This window comes from Lycorma delicatula, chromosome 7, assembly GCF_047948215.1.
Source record: "Lycorma delicatula isolate Av1 chromosome 7, ASM4794821v1, whole genome shotgun sequence".
Taxonomy (NCBI): Eukaryota; Metazoa; Arthropoda; class Insecta; order Hemiptera; family Fulgoridae; genus Lycorma; species Lycorma delicatula.
The window spans coordinates 140,630,758-140,646,969 of NC_134461.1; the positions used below are offsets into that span (position 1 = coordinate 140,630,758).

A 16,212-nucleotide genomic window follows, 5' to 3' on the forward strand; every position below is an offset into this window, starting at 1 on the left:
GAGTAGTATATTTTTTGTCAAAAGCAAATTATAACTTATCACTTCTATATCTGATAAAGGGCAGACTATTAAAAGTGAGTGGATAAGACTGAGAGTGTCTGATCAACAAGTTAAAATAACAATCTAAATTTCCCATTAATATAATATAAACTTAAAAAAATTGTTGCAATATGATCTACTTTATGATTCATTATTTTATGTTTACATTTAAATTTGTAGATATAATTTTTTTTTACGTTAATAAATAGTCTGGCAAATAGCATCTTCGAAGCAGAATATATTTATAAAAATAAATTCTCATTTACTTAATTGCTTATTTTTTCTCTCTGTGTTGTAAGTAAAACAGAAAGAGAAATAAAACACAGAGAAGTTTTACATAAAGTGTAAGTAACACAGAAAAATAGTAAAAGATGATGAATAACCTGAAATGTATTTCTCTAAAATGATTTACTAGGTTCGAGATTACTATATCTATTACATTGATAACTTTTAACTTTTATTTTTGTTTGCCCTGATATGACCAAAGAATTGATGTTTTAATGATAGATTCAAAAACATAACTACTTTAGTTTATTACAAATACACTTATTCATCTCTGTTCTGCAACAAAGGATTTGGAAGAAACAGAAAGAAATTGAAAATAGCATCAACTAGTCAACTAATTGATTTTAATTTGTTGAATGTTTTTTTTTTGCAATTATTTCTTATAAATATTTTTCAGTTAATCATATTAAAATGCTCTATACAAAATAGATGAGTTGAGCTTTTAAGATTTTTTTTTCAAAAAATAATATTACTACATTAATGCACTACATTAATTACAGCACATTAAAATACTACAGCACATATAAAAATACTTTTTACATTACAGTAAATGTTGTACTATCGAGTAAAAAAGTTATGTAATTAAAATAATCAATCATTCCAATAGAAAAACATTTAGTGAAACACATTTGACAAAGAAACTAGAATGCAAATAAGCACAGTCAGATAAATTGGACCATGGTAAACCTCACCAGAATTTACTGTTGAATACAGGCAGAGGATGGACAGAAGCATAGGAAGGGAAAAGGATGAGAACATTGGAAAGAAACAATTACATAATTAAGCTACCTAAAAACAAAATTTATAAGTAAATTAGAAATGACTTAAAAGACCTGAATTTTCATCGTCAGAAGAAAAATCGGTGTTTTCTGAAGGTGTGTATAACTCGTCTGAACTTTTATCAATAAATATTCCACTATCAGTAACTTCTCGAGAAACCTAAAAAAAATTAAAAGTAACAAACAGATAAAATCATAACTGTAGAGAAAAATACTAAAATATTAATTCACAAAACTACAGTAATAACACTAATCTTTAACAACAATGAATTAGATCGATCACAGACTGAGAATACTGATCTGATCAATGGGATCCCTTCAATAATTGCATCGGTTTAGAGAGACACGCATAAAATATAATTTAATATTTATCATTAAATTAATTTAATAGTAACTTAATAACCAAAGCAATTATAACTAAAAAAAATTATTCTCTGTGGTTGAATGGATTATTCTACGATTCAGAAACCTATAGTTGATTATCACCCAAATATCAGTATTGTGTAACGATACAATGCATGCTTATTAATTACAACACAATGGTAAATTTGGAAATAAATGTACTAAAACAAAAAAAAACTGTAAAACTAAATAAAACCATTATGTAAATTAATACAGTAAAATAAACACTGCGTTGATTGTAAAAAGAAAATTTTTATATAAATAAAATTTCAAATAATTATTCTTTTCAATAAAATATAATAAAATTTATTATTCATTGCATTTTATTATATGCTCATAAAGTATCATCTACAAAGTTTTACATAATAGAATTTAATAACAAAGAATTTTTTAAGCTTTCGTAACTTATTAAAGCATATGTTTAAAAGCAGATTAAAGCTTCAGCAGATTTTAACTGAAACATAAACATGCACAGCGGCTCGCGCACGCTCACACACACACACACGCTCACACACACACACACACACACACACACACACACACACACACACACACACACACACATACACATACACACACACACACAGAGAGAGAGAGAGAGAGAGAGAGAGAGAGAGAGAGAGAGAGAGAGAGAGAGAGAGAGAGAGAGAGAGAGAGAGAGAGAGAGAGAGAGAGAGAGAGAGAGAGAGAGAGAGAGAGAGAGAGAGAGAGAGAGAGAGAGAGAGAGAGAGAGAGAGAGAGAGAGAGAGAGAGAGAGAGGGGGGTCTCATTTTTTATAAATCTCATTAAACATCTTGAGTACAACAAATTTGAGCCAGATGGATCACAATAAGTAGCAAATAGGAACGACCTTTACATTTTTTTATTAATATAAACAACAGGTGAATTTCTTTATCAAATTGTTATTGGTGTTGAAATATAGAATCATAAAACTTAATAAAAATAAACACTATTAAATAGAGTAGCATTATTTAGAACTCCATCAAAACTATAGAAAATAAAGCACATTCAGAACCCACAAAAAATAATATACAAGCATTTTCAGGACCGTATAAAGATCTCTTACTTTTTGATTTTAAATTAAATTTTTTGATAAAAAACTTAACTGGCTCAATTTCATGACACTTAACAAGTGAAATGGTCTTAATATCAAATACCCCAACACCGTATGGGGAAGACACCCACCTTGTGACGTTACAGGTAGCCACACCACTATGACCCTTCGGATTCCATAAAAAGCATCAGCGGCCTTTTTTGCTACATACTGCAGATATTCCTTGAACTGAAAATTCTCATCAAGGAAAACACCCAGGTATTTCTGATTGTAACATACCAAATGGGGAGACCAGCCATCTGGTCTCAGATTCGTCGGGTAGCAGCCAATTGGCCCTTAAGCAACATCATTGTGGTTTTCTCTGGGCTGAAAATCATCTTGTGTTGGAGACTCCACAGTCAGAGTGTTTCACAAGCATGAGCAGTTCGGAACTCTACCTCGTTACACGAATCCCCTTCAATCAGTAGCAGCACGTCGTCAGCATAAGTGACAACACAACTACATGGCAACCTTAAACGCAACATCGAATTGAATTCTATGATCCAAAGAAGGGAACTCTTAACTAAAGGATGCCTTGAGGGCATCCTCAATATAGAGACACACAGGTACAAACTTAAAAAAAAAAAATGTAATGGCAGACATACAGGTACGTCCTACACAAAACCTTTTCCACCTCTGAAAGCAGATCATTCCTAATTACATATGGGTGCTGCAGAAGGACAATATCGAGGCCCCATCACTCTACAATCTCACCTAACTCACCTGGACTACATTAAGCACCCTGGGCATTTAGTTGACCGAACCTAACCATCTAAGAAATTAAAGTACAGCCACACTCCCTACTAACATCTGGGTGCTCATGATTCTTGTGCAACCTCTTACAGTTAGCACACAGGCCGGAGCCTCAAACCTATGCGAACAATTATCACGCTTGTGGTCCTCCTCACCACAATGGGCACAAACCAAGGAAACTTACAAAATTTAGCCTTATGACCATATCTGCAGCAGTTTAAACTTCTTTGGACATCCATGTACTATTTTACTCGTCGGGACCCTAAATCAATAAAAAGTCTGCCTGCTACCGTAAATTTTTTAAATAGACCAGAACTTACCTCAAAGACTCCATGATATTTCTGGGCATCACACCAACCCATTTTAAAGACCAATCTGCAGTCCCACCAGAAGGCGGCTTCATCCAAATCAGTGTTCTGTTCCCTAATGAGGGACAAGACATCTTTGTCGGTCAGGTTACGGTCAATATCATAGACTATAATATGGGGCCTACGTGTTCTCTTCGCATTCTTTTATTTTCACATTCAATCACTTAACCGACGTGGAATCTCTAATCGTCTGAATGGTCTCCGTATCGTCCACTACCACAACTAATCCCTTGCTGGTCTCTTTAATGTTCCAGATTTTAAGACCTTTCCGGTCACCCTGAAGGTCTTTCTTCAGCTGGACACAGTTGAGCCCTCCGCCCTATTAACAAATGCAACCTCAGGTTTCTTAGAGGGCTGGCTGGTTCCATGTCTGCCCATACCTATGTGGTTGCATCCAGGTGGGGCCAGTTTCTGAGCTACAGTTATTTCTTTAGGTCGTGAGGCAAGATTTTTGAAACCCTCGACCAGAGATGTGAAAGCCACTCGGAAGAATTCAAGTCGAGGCAATAATCTCTTATTGGTAGCAGCACTAGTACACTTGCAGTTTGCAAAATAGAAAGACAAGTCTCCCAGTTCTGCCAAAACATTACAGGCCAAAGCAGTAGAGCTGCCAGGCCTGCCCCTGGCTTGCAAAAACAAAGAAGTATTTGGGCTATTACACAGCTTTGACCTCATCTCTACAATTTTTATTTCCTTATTAAATTAAAAAAAAAATTCAAGGCAATCATTCTGACATTGATGATTAGATCCAAAAAAATAAATAAAAATAACAATAACTGTTACCATGATAGCCAAAACTAGAAGCATATAAACATTTATAATGATGGAACTGAAAAAAGCAGACATGATAAAAGTGTTCAAATTTTGATGAAAACTGTGTAAAAAAAAAACAAATTTTTGTCTATATATTAAAAAAGTTATTACTTCCATTAAATTTTTTGTAACCAAATCTTCATATATACGAAATATGCCAGTTCCTTTCTTAAAAAGCAGACAAAACTGCAATTCTATTTATGAACCCTCCAATTACATAATATTTCAAAAAAATTTAGACCACTATAATCAGCTTTACAATTAGCTTACTGAAAAAGATCTATAAGGAATTATCATTTATTACACAAAAAACACAAATACCAAACTAAGAGCAAATTAGTAAATACAACTGGATAGCTACCACATCTGAAACTGAAATTAAAATAGAAACTACGTAAAGAAAAAAGAAAACAGGATTCATTATATTACATATTATTGATAATATCAAGTGGAAATACGGGGTACTGCAGTTCCTCAGTGCCTGTATGTGAGCTGCCACTGATTGTAACAAGTATTCATCAAGTATGAAACAGCAAAGAGAAAAGAAATCAATTTTGATTATATAATTACCAGCTTAAATTATAAACATTTTTAAGCTGCTATTTTGTTACAGATATTTTAACATTTCTTCTTTAAAATTTTACAGCAATGTATTTAAAATAATTCTCATAGATAGGAAGAATTAGAAATAGAGGACATCTCTAGACATTAATTTTCTTTGTGAATAGGATGAGGTACCTCCTATTGATTCTACACAGATTGTGAGACTATATCAATAGTAAATGTAGTATCATTTATGTATTTGGTCCCCCAAATTCTGGGAAGAATTACTTCTTTGACGCGCTTGTGTCTTTCTTCCTTAATTGGGATATATCAGTAGTTATGAATGCTTTCCATTTACAGACAATGTTAACCACTACATCAAAACATACAACAAGGACATGATAGACCATGCTTCAACGAACAAATCATGGGTGGAGATGCTCAGGAGGTACACATTAAATACCAGGCACTCTTTATCATGCAAAATACCCTACTGGTTGTTCCTTTAGAATGCACTCACTCAAGTAGTTGTAGCCAATTGTGGCTAAAAATAATTTGAAATATGTCAACTATTTGATAGTAAAACCATTTCATTAATTTTGTATAGTGAATCTGAGTCGATTAAGTTTTTTGTCTATAACTTGAAATAAAAAACCAAAAAAACCATTGACCTTAAGTAAATATCTGATATTAAATGGTTAACAATAAATTAAAATTTGTAGCAAAAAGAAATTATATTATCTAAATAGTCCAACAGTTCAGTGCATTAATAAAGACATGCTTACTATATACGAGGGTTGTTTTTTTTTCAACCTCTAAGTAAACAAGATATAGACAGGAGTCAAGTTTTATGTCGCACCCTCACCTCAACCTCTGCCATTGCTGGCTACATTACATCAGTCTGAGCCGAGCTACGGGCAACTGAACATGGCCACTACAATCGATGCTCCTGCAAAGTGTGAGTTGTGAAGTATATGTTTTCTGCAAGCAGAAGGATGTAGTGCTGCTGAAATCCATCACAGAATGAGCCTAGTGTATAGTGAACATTTTATGAGCGATTGGTAGTATACAGGAATGGGTAGGAAATTTAAAGAAGGGTGAATGGACGTCCATGATGGTGGGCAAGGACACAAGTCTGTCATCGCTACTGTACACCTGGTTGAGTGTGTTGATGATTTTGTCCATGACAAACGATGGTTTACAATAAGTGAACTTTCAGCAAAAATCCAAGAAATTTCAAGGTCTTCTCTATACACAATTGTGACTAAAGACCTAGGATACCAAAGACTGTGTGCACGATGGGTCCCAAAAATGTTGAGTGATGATCGCAAGATGCAGCGAATGGCATCTACCTTAATGTTTCTCACGCATCACACTAATAAGAGGAAGAGTTTTTAAAGTCTATTGTTACTGGTGGTGAGACTTGGATTCAGTATGACAATCCAGAAACCAAGGAATAGTCTAAGCAGTATATGCACACTTCTCCAAACAAGCCAAAAACAGTTCAAACAGACACTGAGCAACAGGAAAACAACGGCTATAGTATTTTGGGACCATAAAGGTGTCTTGTTGGTGGACTTTATGGAGCAGAGGGCAACAATAACAGAGGAAGTTTATTGTGAATCTTTACATCGCCTCCACAGAGCAATCCAGAACAAAATAAGAGGCATGCTTTCGTCTGGTGTGGTTTTGATTCACGACACTGCACGACTGCACTGTGCCAATATAACACAAGACCTTCTCAAACAATTCAAGTGCGAAGTTTTTAACCATCCACCGTATAGTCCAGACCTAGCACCTAATGATTTTCACCTCTTTCAAGAACTGAAGGCATGGTTGAATGGACAACACTTTGCCACCAAATAAGAACTTCAGGAGGCTGTCAAGATATACTTTACCTCACCAGAGGATAACGAAAAGCTGCTATCATGATACGACAAATGCCTCAATTGTTTTGATGATTATGTGAAAAATAAATTAGATACTACTCAACTTTTGGTAATAAAATCATTTTGTTGTTAATTTTTTTTTATAGACTATACTATCAGAGGTTGAAAAAAACAGCCTGCGTATAATGCTCAATATAAGAAAATAATGCGCGCGCGCACACACACACACAAACACAGAGAGAGGGGGGGTGAGAGGTGGTAATTGGAGTGTAGGGAGGGGGAGAGGGTTGATGGTGAGAGGGGGAGGGGATAGAGATGTCCCATGAGAAATGGAGAAACTTTCAAGACATGTTTTCCTGGTGAAAATAATGAAAAAAGTTCTTATAAACATAGGTCTTTAAATGATCTTTTTCGAGTTACAGCTAGCGAAAGATTTCACCTGGATTTCAGCTCTTCTAATAAAGAGGCCCTACTGTAATTTTTGGGATCCAAATTAAGGAGAAAAGTTGGTGTGGTTTCTTATGCAATTTGAGCTGGGAAATAGGATACAACATGTCCCAGAACTGTAACTCCTGTAGTTTTTAAGATATCTGATATAGAACACAAAATTTGGTGTCAAACAACAAGTTTTTTAGGTTTGTAGTACAATAACTTTGTTAAATGGCTAAAATAAATGCAGAAGATTTAGTAACAAAATTTTCAGAGAATTTAATTCAGAGAAAATTAATATAAATACAGCCAATAAAAAGTAAATTAAAATAATTAAAAATTGTTTCTTTATTTAAGAAAAACAGATGAAAAATACAGAAAATCGTATTATTCTTTATGCACTTAATACACATTCTTTTTTAAAAACAAACACTAATTACTGAAAATAATTTTAAAAGAAATACAAATTTTAAAATATTTTAGCTGTTTATATTCAATAATTTGCACAGGTAAAACAAAATAACTAAATAAAAAACTAAAATGAAATATATGTTAATTTAAAAATATTTTTAAAAAATTTATTGTATAGGTTGACAATACCAATAGCTGGTCAACAATGAAAATTGTGTACTTCATTTGAATTTGTTTTAAATTATCATACAGATAAAGGATATGTAGTGTTAACATATTGTAGTGTAAAAATGCTATTTCAATTTTCTAGGAAGGAATATGTCGATATCATTTTTGTTTATGGATTTTGTATAGAAATTATGAAGCTGCTCAACATGAATAGCAAGAGAGATTTCCTGGAAGGCAGATTTCAAATACGAAAACTTTTTCTTCAATGTATTAGCATTTACAAACGGGTCATTTCCACATTTCACGAACAAACAGGTCATTTCCAACATGTCCATTTTCTGTTGAACACCAAATAAATCATCGTGTTAATGATGAACATCTATGTGATTCAGCATAGCCCAGGCAATAGTACAAGGTGAATTTCATATTGCACTGGTTTGTAAAAAAACAAAGTCTGGCGCACCCTATGGAAAAAAATCTCTATCTTTTCAAAATTTGTGTCTAACAGATTACTCCAAACAGTTAAACTGATAAGTAAAACAGTTAAGCTAATAAGGTAAATTCAACTTTATTTACTAATGAACTTTTACGAGAAACAGTCTTCAATTCTAAAAATAGTTATTTATGAAGCGAAGACAATTCATCCACACTGTAGTGTAGAAACTAGTCTCCAATGTAGATTTCACATTAATGTTTGGTGTGGCATTATTTACGATAAAATTCTGGGAACATTTATTTTCAATGAAAACCTTACAGGAGATGCATATGTTTATTTCTTGAAAAATAATTTTCCAGCTTTTTCTGGAGAATGTACCTTTAAAAACTAGATTGAAAATGATTTTCCAGCATGATAGTTCAATGCCACATTTTTATTTAGTAGCTAGAAATCACTTGAATGCTAATTTCTTAAACTGGATTGGACGTGGTGGACCAATCACATGGCCACCACAAGGAATGTCACTAGATTACTTCATTTTGAGACCATATACCAACAAAAAGTTAATACTAAAGAAGAGTTGCTATTGAATCTATACTAAACAATCCTGTGATGATATGGAAAGCCACAGGAATATTTTACATCAGACAGAGTACTGTGTACATTGTGAAGGAGGAAATTTTGAACAATTACTGTAACTGAAATTTGTTATTCAGTTACCATTTATGGTAAAATACATGAAATGTATTTTATTTATTTTTTTCTGCTATATAAGAATAATGTTTATTACGAAAAGTATAATATGATTTTCTGTAATTTTTTATCTGTTTTGCTTCAATAAACAACTGATTTTTAAAAGTTTTTATTTACTTTCTATTGACTGTATTTATATTTTTTCTCACAATAAAATTCTCTACAAGTCTTATTACTAAATCTTCTGCATTTATTAGTCATTTAAAAAGCTACTATACTACAAACCTAAAAAAAAACCTGTTTTTTGACACTGACTTTTGTGTTTTACAATTGATACCTTAAAAACAACTAGAGTTACAGTTCTACAGCCCATTTTATTCTATTTCCCAGTTCAAATTACATAAGAATCTGCCAACTTTCGTCTTTAATTTGGTCCTGAAATTTTTATTTACAGTAAGTATTCTTTTTATTAGGAGAGCCGAAAAATTTCGCCCAATTTTTCACCAGCCAAAATTTGAAAACAAAGCAATTCCAAAACTTTATATGTTTATATGAACTTTTTTCGTTTTTACCAGTAGAACATGTGCTGAAAGTTTCTCCGTTTCTTCATGGAACGCTCTGTTTGTATATAAATACATATATTTCTAATTCAAATGGTTCATTAACATATTGGCCACGGTGCTAGTAAAATTTAATATTAAATGCAACATAAACCAATGAAACACAGTAAATAGGAAGATTAAAATGATCATATTAATTCCAAAAATCAATTTTCATGGGATCCCACATGTTCAGTTGTTATTAAATTTTATAATTATATTAAATGAGTTTAATTATGATTTGTTAATTTGCCAAAATTGTTTTTTTTTTTTTTTTAATTTATTATGAACGAATATGCAAATTCTGCTGTCCAGTATTGCAATGATCAAGAAATGTCAAAAACAATTTCGACAAATTAATAACAAATCATAAATAAATATATTTTAATCTAATTATAGAAGATGATAACAACTGAGGTGTGGGATCCTGTGAAAATCTATTCTTGGAATTAATATGGGAAGTTTAACTTATCTATTTACTGTGTTTTGGTGGTTATAGTTTATTTAACACAAAGATCAATTTAGGTTAAGAAAAAACTTACATTTTCTATCATAGCATATCCTTCATGTTCAAATCCCAACTGTTTTTCTTCACTCCTTGATTCTCTGTTATCTGATGTTATTTCTTCATTCTTTTTTATCGAATATGATATATCATGAGGTAAAAACATACTACTCTCTTTGATGCATATTTTATTTCTTTCAATAGCCTCCTGAAATCTTCTGTTTTCCAGTTCCACTTCCTTCTGTTAAAACAAAGTATATAGATATATTAAGGTATAAAATTCATAAACAAAAATTAAAAACATTTTGTATTAATGCATAAAATTAAAAATTAAACAATATTTAAAAGAACTGTGAAATATTCATGATAAAATGAGTTCATCACTTTCAAGTATATAATACAAATAGATTTGTAAGTGAATAAAAATTTGTATATGTAAATTTAGACTACTCACTTCTGTACAGTTTGCCAAGAATATTTCCAGAACTCTCTAACAGGACTATCAATGATATTTTATAAGAAACATAATAAAAACTGAAGTGAAGAAACTGCTAATACAGAATTTTAAAAGAATCCTTCATAATAAATATCATAAAAAAAGAGCTGTGTTTAATTTCCAATTTAAAACATCAGCTACTAGCATTCCTATCCTAATACATCTTGAATCTTTCCTAGTAGATTGGCAGCGCAGCTCTGCTTTATTTACAAAAACTTTGAGGTCAGTTGGATATTTCCTACATATCTTATGTAAAGGTTAGGATTTAACATCATAAAAGAAATTACAGTAAAAAAAAATTTGCACACTGAAAATGAAACAGTCATATCTCACCAATCATAAATAATACATTCTTCAGAAGACAACAATACAACAAAAACACACACACACACATTCATTCTTTTTTAACATATTTATCATTTTAACTTTTAATTAATATTTGACGACATGAATACAATTAATATTTGATGATGATTTGAATTTGATGACATATTTTTATATATAGAATTTGTAACTTTTAACCTTTAACTTTAATTTTAACTTTCAACTTTGATTTTAAATCTTAAATTTCAAATTTAAAACGAAAAAAAATTTTAATTTTAATTCCAATTTGATTTTAAAGTTTATATCTAAAGTTTAACAAATTTTGGTTTATTTTAATTACCAAGATTTTATTTTGTTAATGTTGTATATTTGTAATATGTAATTTTATGTGAACAATTTAAAGAATGGATCAACTGAAGATGCAAGAAATAGTGAAGATACTCTTGTGTATATATAATGATATAAGGTAAGTGTCATTTTACCTAATTTAATTTTATTCTGTACTTGGTGGATCAAGTTATTTATTTATATTTGTATAATAGTACAGAGGAATATGAATCTTAAAACTGACTTTAAAAAATATATATATATATATATATATATATATATATATATATATATATAAAATCTGGTTTGATTTGTTGTTACATAAGTAAGAGTATACACAGCTTCCATTACCAACTTTCTTGAACAAACAAAAGCACAGAAAAAAATTAATAAAAATGAAGTTAATAACATAGCAAATTCTATGAATATTTTTCATTTACTTTATTATGACATGAAACAGAAATTGTGTATTCTTATATATGAGTAGGGAAAAGTAACATGTTTCAGATCTAGCTGCCAAAAATACTACAAATTTGTTTACTGTTGGAAGAAATTTCAATCAAATTTAAGTGATAATGCCAAATATGTATGTACTGTTATATAATGATCATATGATCATACAATGAATATGAACATGCTGTATATGTATACATTATTGATTCATGTACTTGATTTAAAGCGAAGAGTAAGGTAGTAACAAAAGAATACAGTACTTCCCATGATTTTCAATAATTCTAAATGAAAAAAATCTTGTAAAATTATAGAATCATGTCATCTTGGTATAAAATTTGCAAAATCACTAATGGCAAGATACAAATATGAGTAATGATAAAAAATCTACACACTAGATAACAATTTATTTGTTTCATAAAATAAAACAGAATCCTCTAGAAATGTCGTAAGTTTTAGTAAGAAAATTCACATTTCTGAGATATACACAAGTCTCACTATCAAACATCAGACTTTAATCATCTGCAGATGCATTCATTAGCACCTTGATAGCTAAATCTACAATTAAGTGATCTGAAAATTTCAAGAACATCCTAGACCATAAGAATATGGCTGCATTGGAATTTACTTTCTTAAAAACCATACTTTAACTTCATAATATTTTAGACAAACCCACTTGCTTTTTACCTTTTTGCAAGTTTTTTTTTTAATTGAGATTCTTGTTTATAAAATCTGGAATAGTAAAGGCATATTGTAAAAGATTTTGGTCTTTTACAAAACTATTTTAAAAACTAAAGCATTTATATCTTCAACAATGTAAAAGGAAAAAATTATATTGTAGAAAGTAATAGAAAATACTCAGAGAACAACCACAGCTGCACACAAATCTGAACATGTTTATGGTTTTACGCAAAATGAAATGAAAACTGAAAGCATGTACCTACGGTTGATATTCACCTACAATTATGTATAAAATTGGATTAAATAATTTCTCACACAGCATCCTCCAGAGACAGGAATCTTTTAAAAGAAAGAGAAAAAAACAGTTCTTAAAAAAACCAGGTACAGTTTTTTGATGAAATAATTTCAGTTATAAGAAAATTTCACATTTATAAGTGCTTGAATAACATCAAAAAACAATTGATGTGAGAAGAGGATCTCTAGCTGACTGGCTGGAATTTCAAGAGTGTTAAGGGCTTTATGTATAATGATAATGATTTCGTGGTACGTAACTCACAGAAAAAACTGAACTACACAAATTTAAAAAAAATAATATAAAACTAATATGTTGATTATATAAAGTATTCTGAAAACATTTAATTTTTCCAATAACTTTTATTTAAAAAAAACTACTTCAATGCAGTAGAAAAATTAAAAACCTACCTCCAAGTTGACAGTATCATCAACAGTTTTCCACTCCCAATCAGCCTCATCTTCCAAAGAATGAACCAAATCAGCATCATCATCAACAGCTTCAGCTAAATAATCGTTCTTAAACTCAATACGTAAACCACCTCGACCAACATCTGATGTCTCAGAAGAATAATCTATTTCATCATCACTATCATCAGAGTCAACATCTGAATCATAAAAATCTAACATTCCTCCAATTCCACCTTCAACCTCCCAACTTGGAGAACCATATCTTACCTGTTGATACAAAAAAAAAAAAAAACATTGTAATGCATTTCTAACTAGGTTATACTTTCAATTGATAGTGCTGAAAAATAAAGTAAAAATAATCATATCATCAGATTTGTAAATGATTAATTAGCAGTAGGTTGTTAAAGTATGAAGAGCCTAAAATGTAAGTGACATTGTAGACTGCCTGACCATATACAGAATTTAAAAAATTTCAAAAAGCAACAGTTATTCTATGTGAAAGAATTCAAAATTTTCATCAAAAGATAAATGACAAGTGAATCAATGAAGAAGGAAAACTAGAGCAAAGAAAGAGTGAAAATGAAATTAACCAGGTGTAGAAAATGAGCCGACCTCCATGGCACGAGTGGTAGTGTCTCGGCTTTTCATCCAGAGGTCCCGGGTTCGAATCCTGGTTAAATATGACATTTTCACACGCTACAAAAATTGTCATTCATCTCATCCTCTGAAGCAATACCTAACAGTGTCCCAGAAGTAAAAAAAAGGGCGGAAAATGAAAAACTTAACAGGAAAAACATAAGCAGTAAAAAGTAATTAGATCTGAGAAAGCATTTACTGAAATTTCTAGAACTTGCAGATCTTTATATGTGAAAAAATATGTTTTTTAAAAGAAAAATAGAATATGAATACTGAAGTGAAATAATGTAAATGAGGGGATATAAGTAAATCAAGAAATTAAAACAGACAAAAACTAAATCCAATTTTCTTTATTACCGTAGAAAAACTATGATGAAATTCCACATCCTGATCAAATTCACCATTTGCTGCCATATCTGCCATATCATTTGACCATGTCCCAATTTCCATCCACGTACCATCTTTTTCATCAATATCATCTTCATCATCTAAATCCTCTTTCTTTTTTTCTTTTATTTCTTTCTCATCTACAACTTCTTCATTACCTTCTTTTACTTCACTTTTTTTAGAACAATCTTCCATTTTATCATTACTTTTATTTTCTTTACTGATCACTGTTTCATCCACATCTTTCTTTTCGGACGATTCATTGACATCTTTTTCGTTATTGCTCTCTTCCTTATTTAACAAATCAAATATTTTGGCATAATTTTTAGATTTTAATGCTGCAGCTTTTTCATTTTCTTCTTTAGACTTTTTTAAAACATCAGCTAAACTCCAACCAAAATCCAAAGGTTTCCATTGAAAATCTAAAAAAAAAAAAAAATAAATATATATAAAATACTAACAACCACTATGCTTGAAATAATTTACTAACTGTATATAATTGCATTATTAATTTTAATTGATGAAATTGGTGTTAAGAAACTACAATATTCCTCCATGGAAGTTGAAATTTATAATTTTTTTTGTTATTACTTTTAATTAAATTACTTTCGTTAAGCTATTTGTTCATGAATTTTTTATGTAAATTCTCCCAAACTCATTTATTTTTGGAGATGGTTTTTAATTTAATGCAATTACATTTATATCTTAACAAATGATAAATTTATTTTCTAAATTCTTGACTTTATATGTACTTTAGAAAAAATACATTTTTTACAATAAAATTCCCTCACTGTTGAGGAGAATACCAACATGAAAGGAGTACTAATATACTTTCTACTATATATTTTTATTGATATACCTTTACCTGCTGATTCTTTTCAACCGGATTACAGAAAACATTACATTAAGAATTTTTAACTCGGTATACAATGATGAACTACCAAATAGTTTTAAGAACAGGAAAATTTCTCTACACTGGTATTTTCCTAAATACAGAGAGAAATTCCATCTGTTATGCTAGCTAGTAGTACTTTTGTAGCCTTAGTCCTACGCCCAAGGTATAAATTTAATTGCACTTAGTAAATGATCACATACAGAAGTGATTATAGCCATTTTTTATTTTTTTTACTTTTTATTAAATATTACTATTACTACATTAATAATTAGAAAGTTATGAATAAAAATCTTGACTGATCTAAGGATCAAAAGCTGCCACTCAATTTGTGACCTCTGTTTTTATCAAACTATTAAATGGTTCATTTATTAATACTGATAATTAGTAAAGTAGAATAACACATATAGGAAATTTACATTACGTAATATAAAATTACTAAAATAATAATGTAGGTAAAATAAATTATACGTGATCTAATAATTGAAAGGTGTGTTTCAAACAGCAAGTTTTATTTTTTTTTTATTTCTACACTAGATTGTATTTTTTTTTTATTAATATTGATAGAAATATAATTTATAATAAAAATAATTGTTTTAATTTTACTGAAAAATTCTCATATAAAAGAAAAATACAAAAAATGAACATACCATACCTGCTGATAATGTTTGTAAGCCAAGTGCAATTTCATTAGCAACAGTTGTTCTTATCTCATCAGCTAAGAGAAGAGCATTTATTCGGTAAAGCATACACGGTAGACAAACAGCTTTACGCCATAAAGATGCAGGAAATGGATGAACCATACATAATTCAGGAACAAGAATTTGCTTTTGTTCTAAGTTCTCTCTCTTCGCTCGTTTAGTTTCTTCACTGCTTGTTGGCAGTGCAACACCTTTCCGATTAACATACCTGACACAATTAAATAAAAATCATTTTTTATGAAGCAGTAAAAATTTTTTGTAAAAAAAACCTTATTTATGACTAAAAAAAATGAAATAAATAATAATATGGTCAATTTAACCTGAGCCTTAACATTAGTTCAATTAATTTCATAACAACAGTTCCATTGAGATGCAATCTATTTAAAATAAAGCATAATACGAATCTCGGTT

At 30.4% G+C, this 16,212-nt stretch overlaps 1 protein-coding gene across 8 annotated transcripts in view; it reads right to left on the bottom strand.

Annotated features, from left to right (window-relative positions):
• Dcr-1 (Endoribonuclease Dcr-1) overlaps nt 1–16,212 on the bottom strand; it is a 174,067-nt gene that overhangs the window by 59,992 nt on the left and 97,863 nt on the right. For all 8 annotated transcript variants that reach the window (XR_012757241.1, XR_012757239.1, XR_012757242.1 and 5 more), the window contains exons 19-23: nt 15,756–16,009; nt 14,179–14,630; nt 13,186–13,452; nt 10,243–10,446; nt 1,158–1,263 (exon numbers count right to left, since the gene is read on the bottom strand). Coding sequence is in view for 4 of the 8 variants with exons in the window: in XM_075371894.1 (XP_075228009.1) it covers nt 1,158–1,263; nt 10,243–10,446; nt 13,186–13,452; nt 14,179–14,630; nt 15,756–16,009 (1,283 nt within the window). In the remaining 4 variants the exon portion in view is untranslated. The remainder of the gene's footprint in view (nt 1–1,157; nt 1,264–10,242; nt 10,447–13,185; nt 13,453–14,178; nt 14,631–15,755; nt 16,010–16,212) is intronic.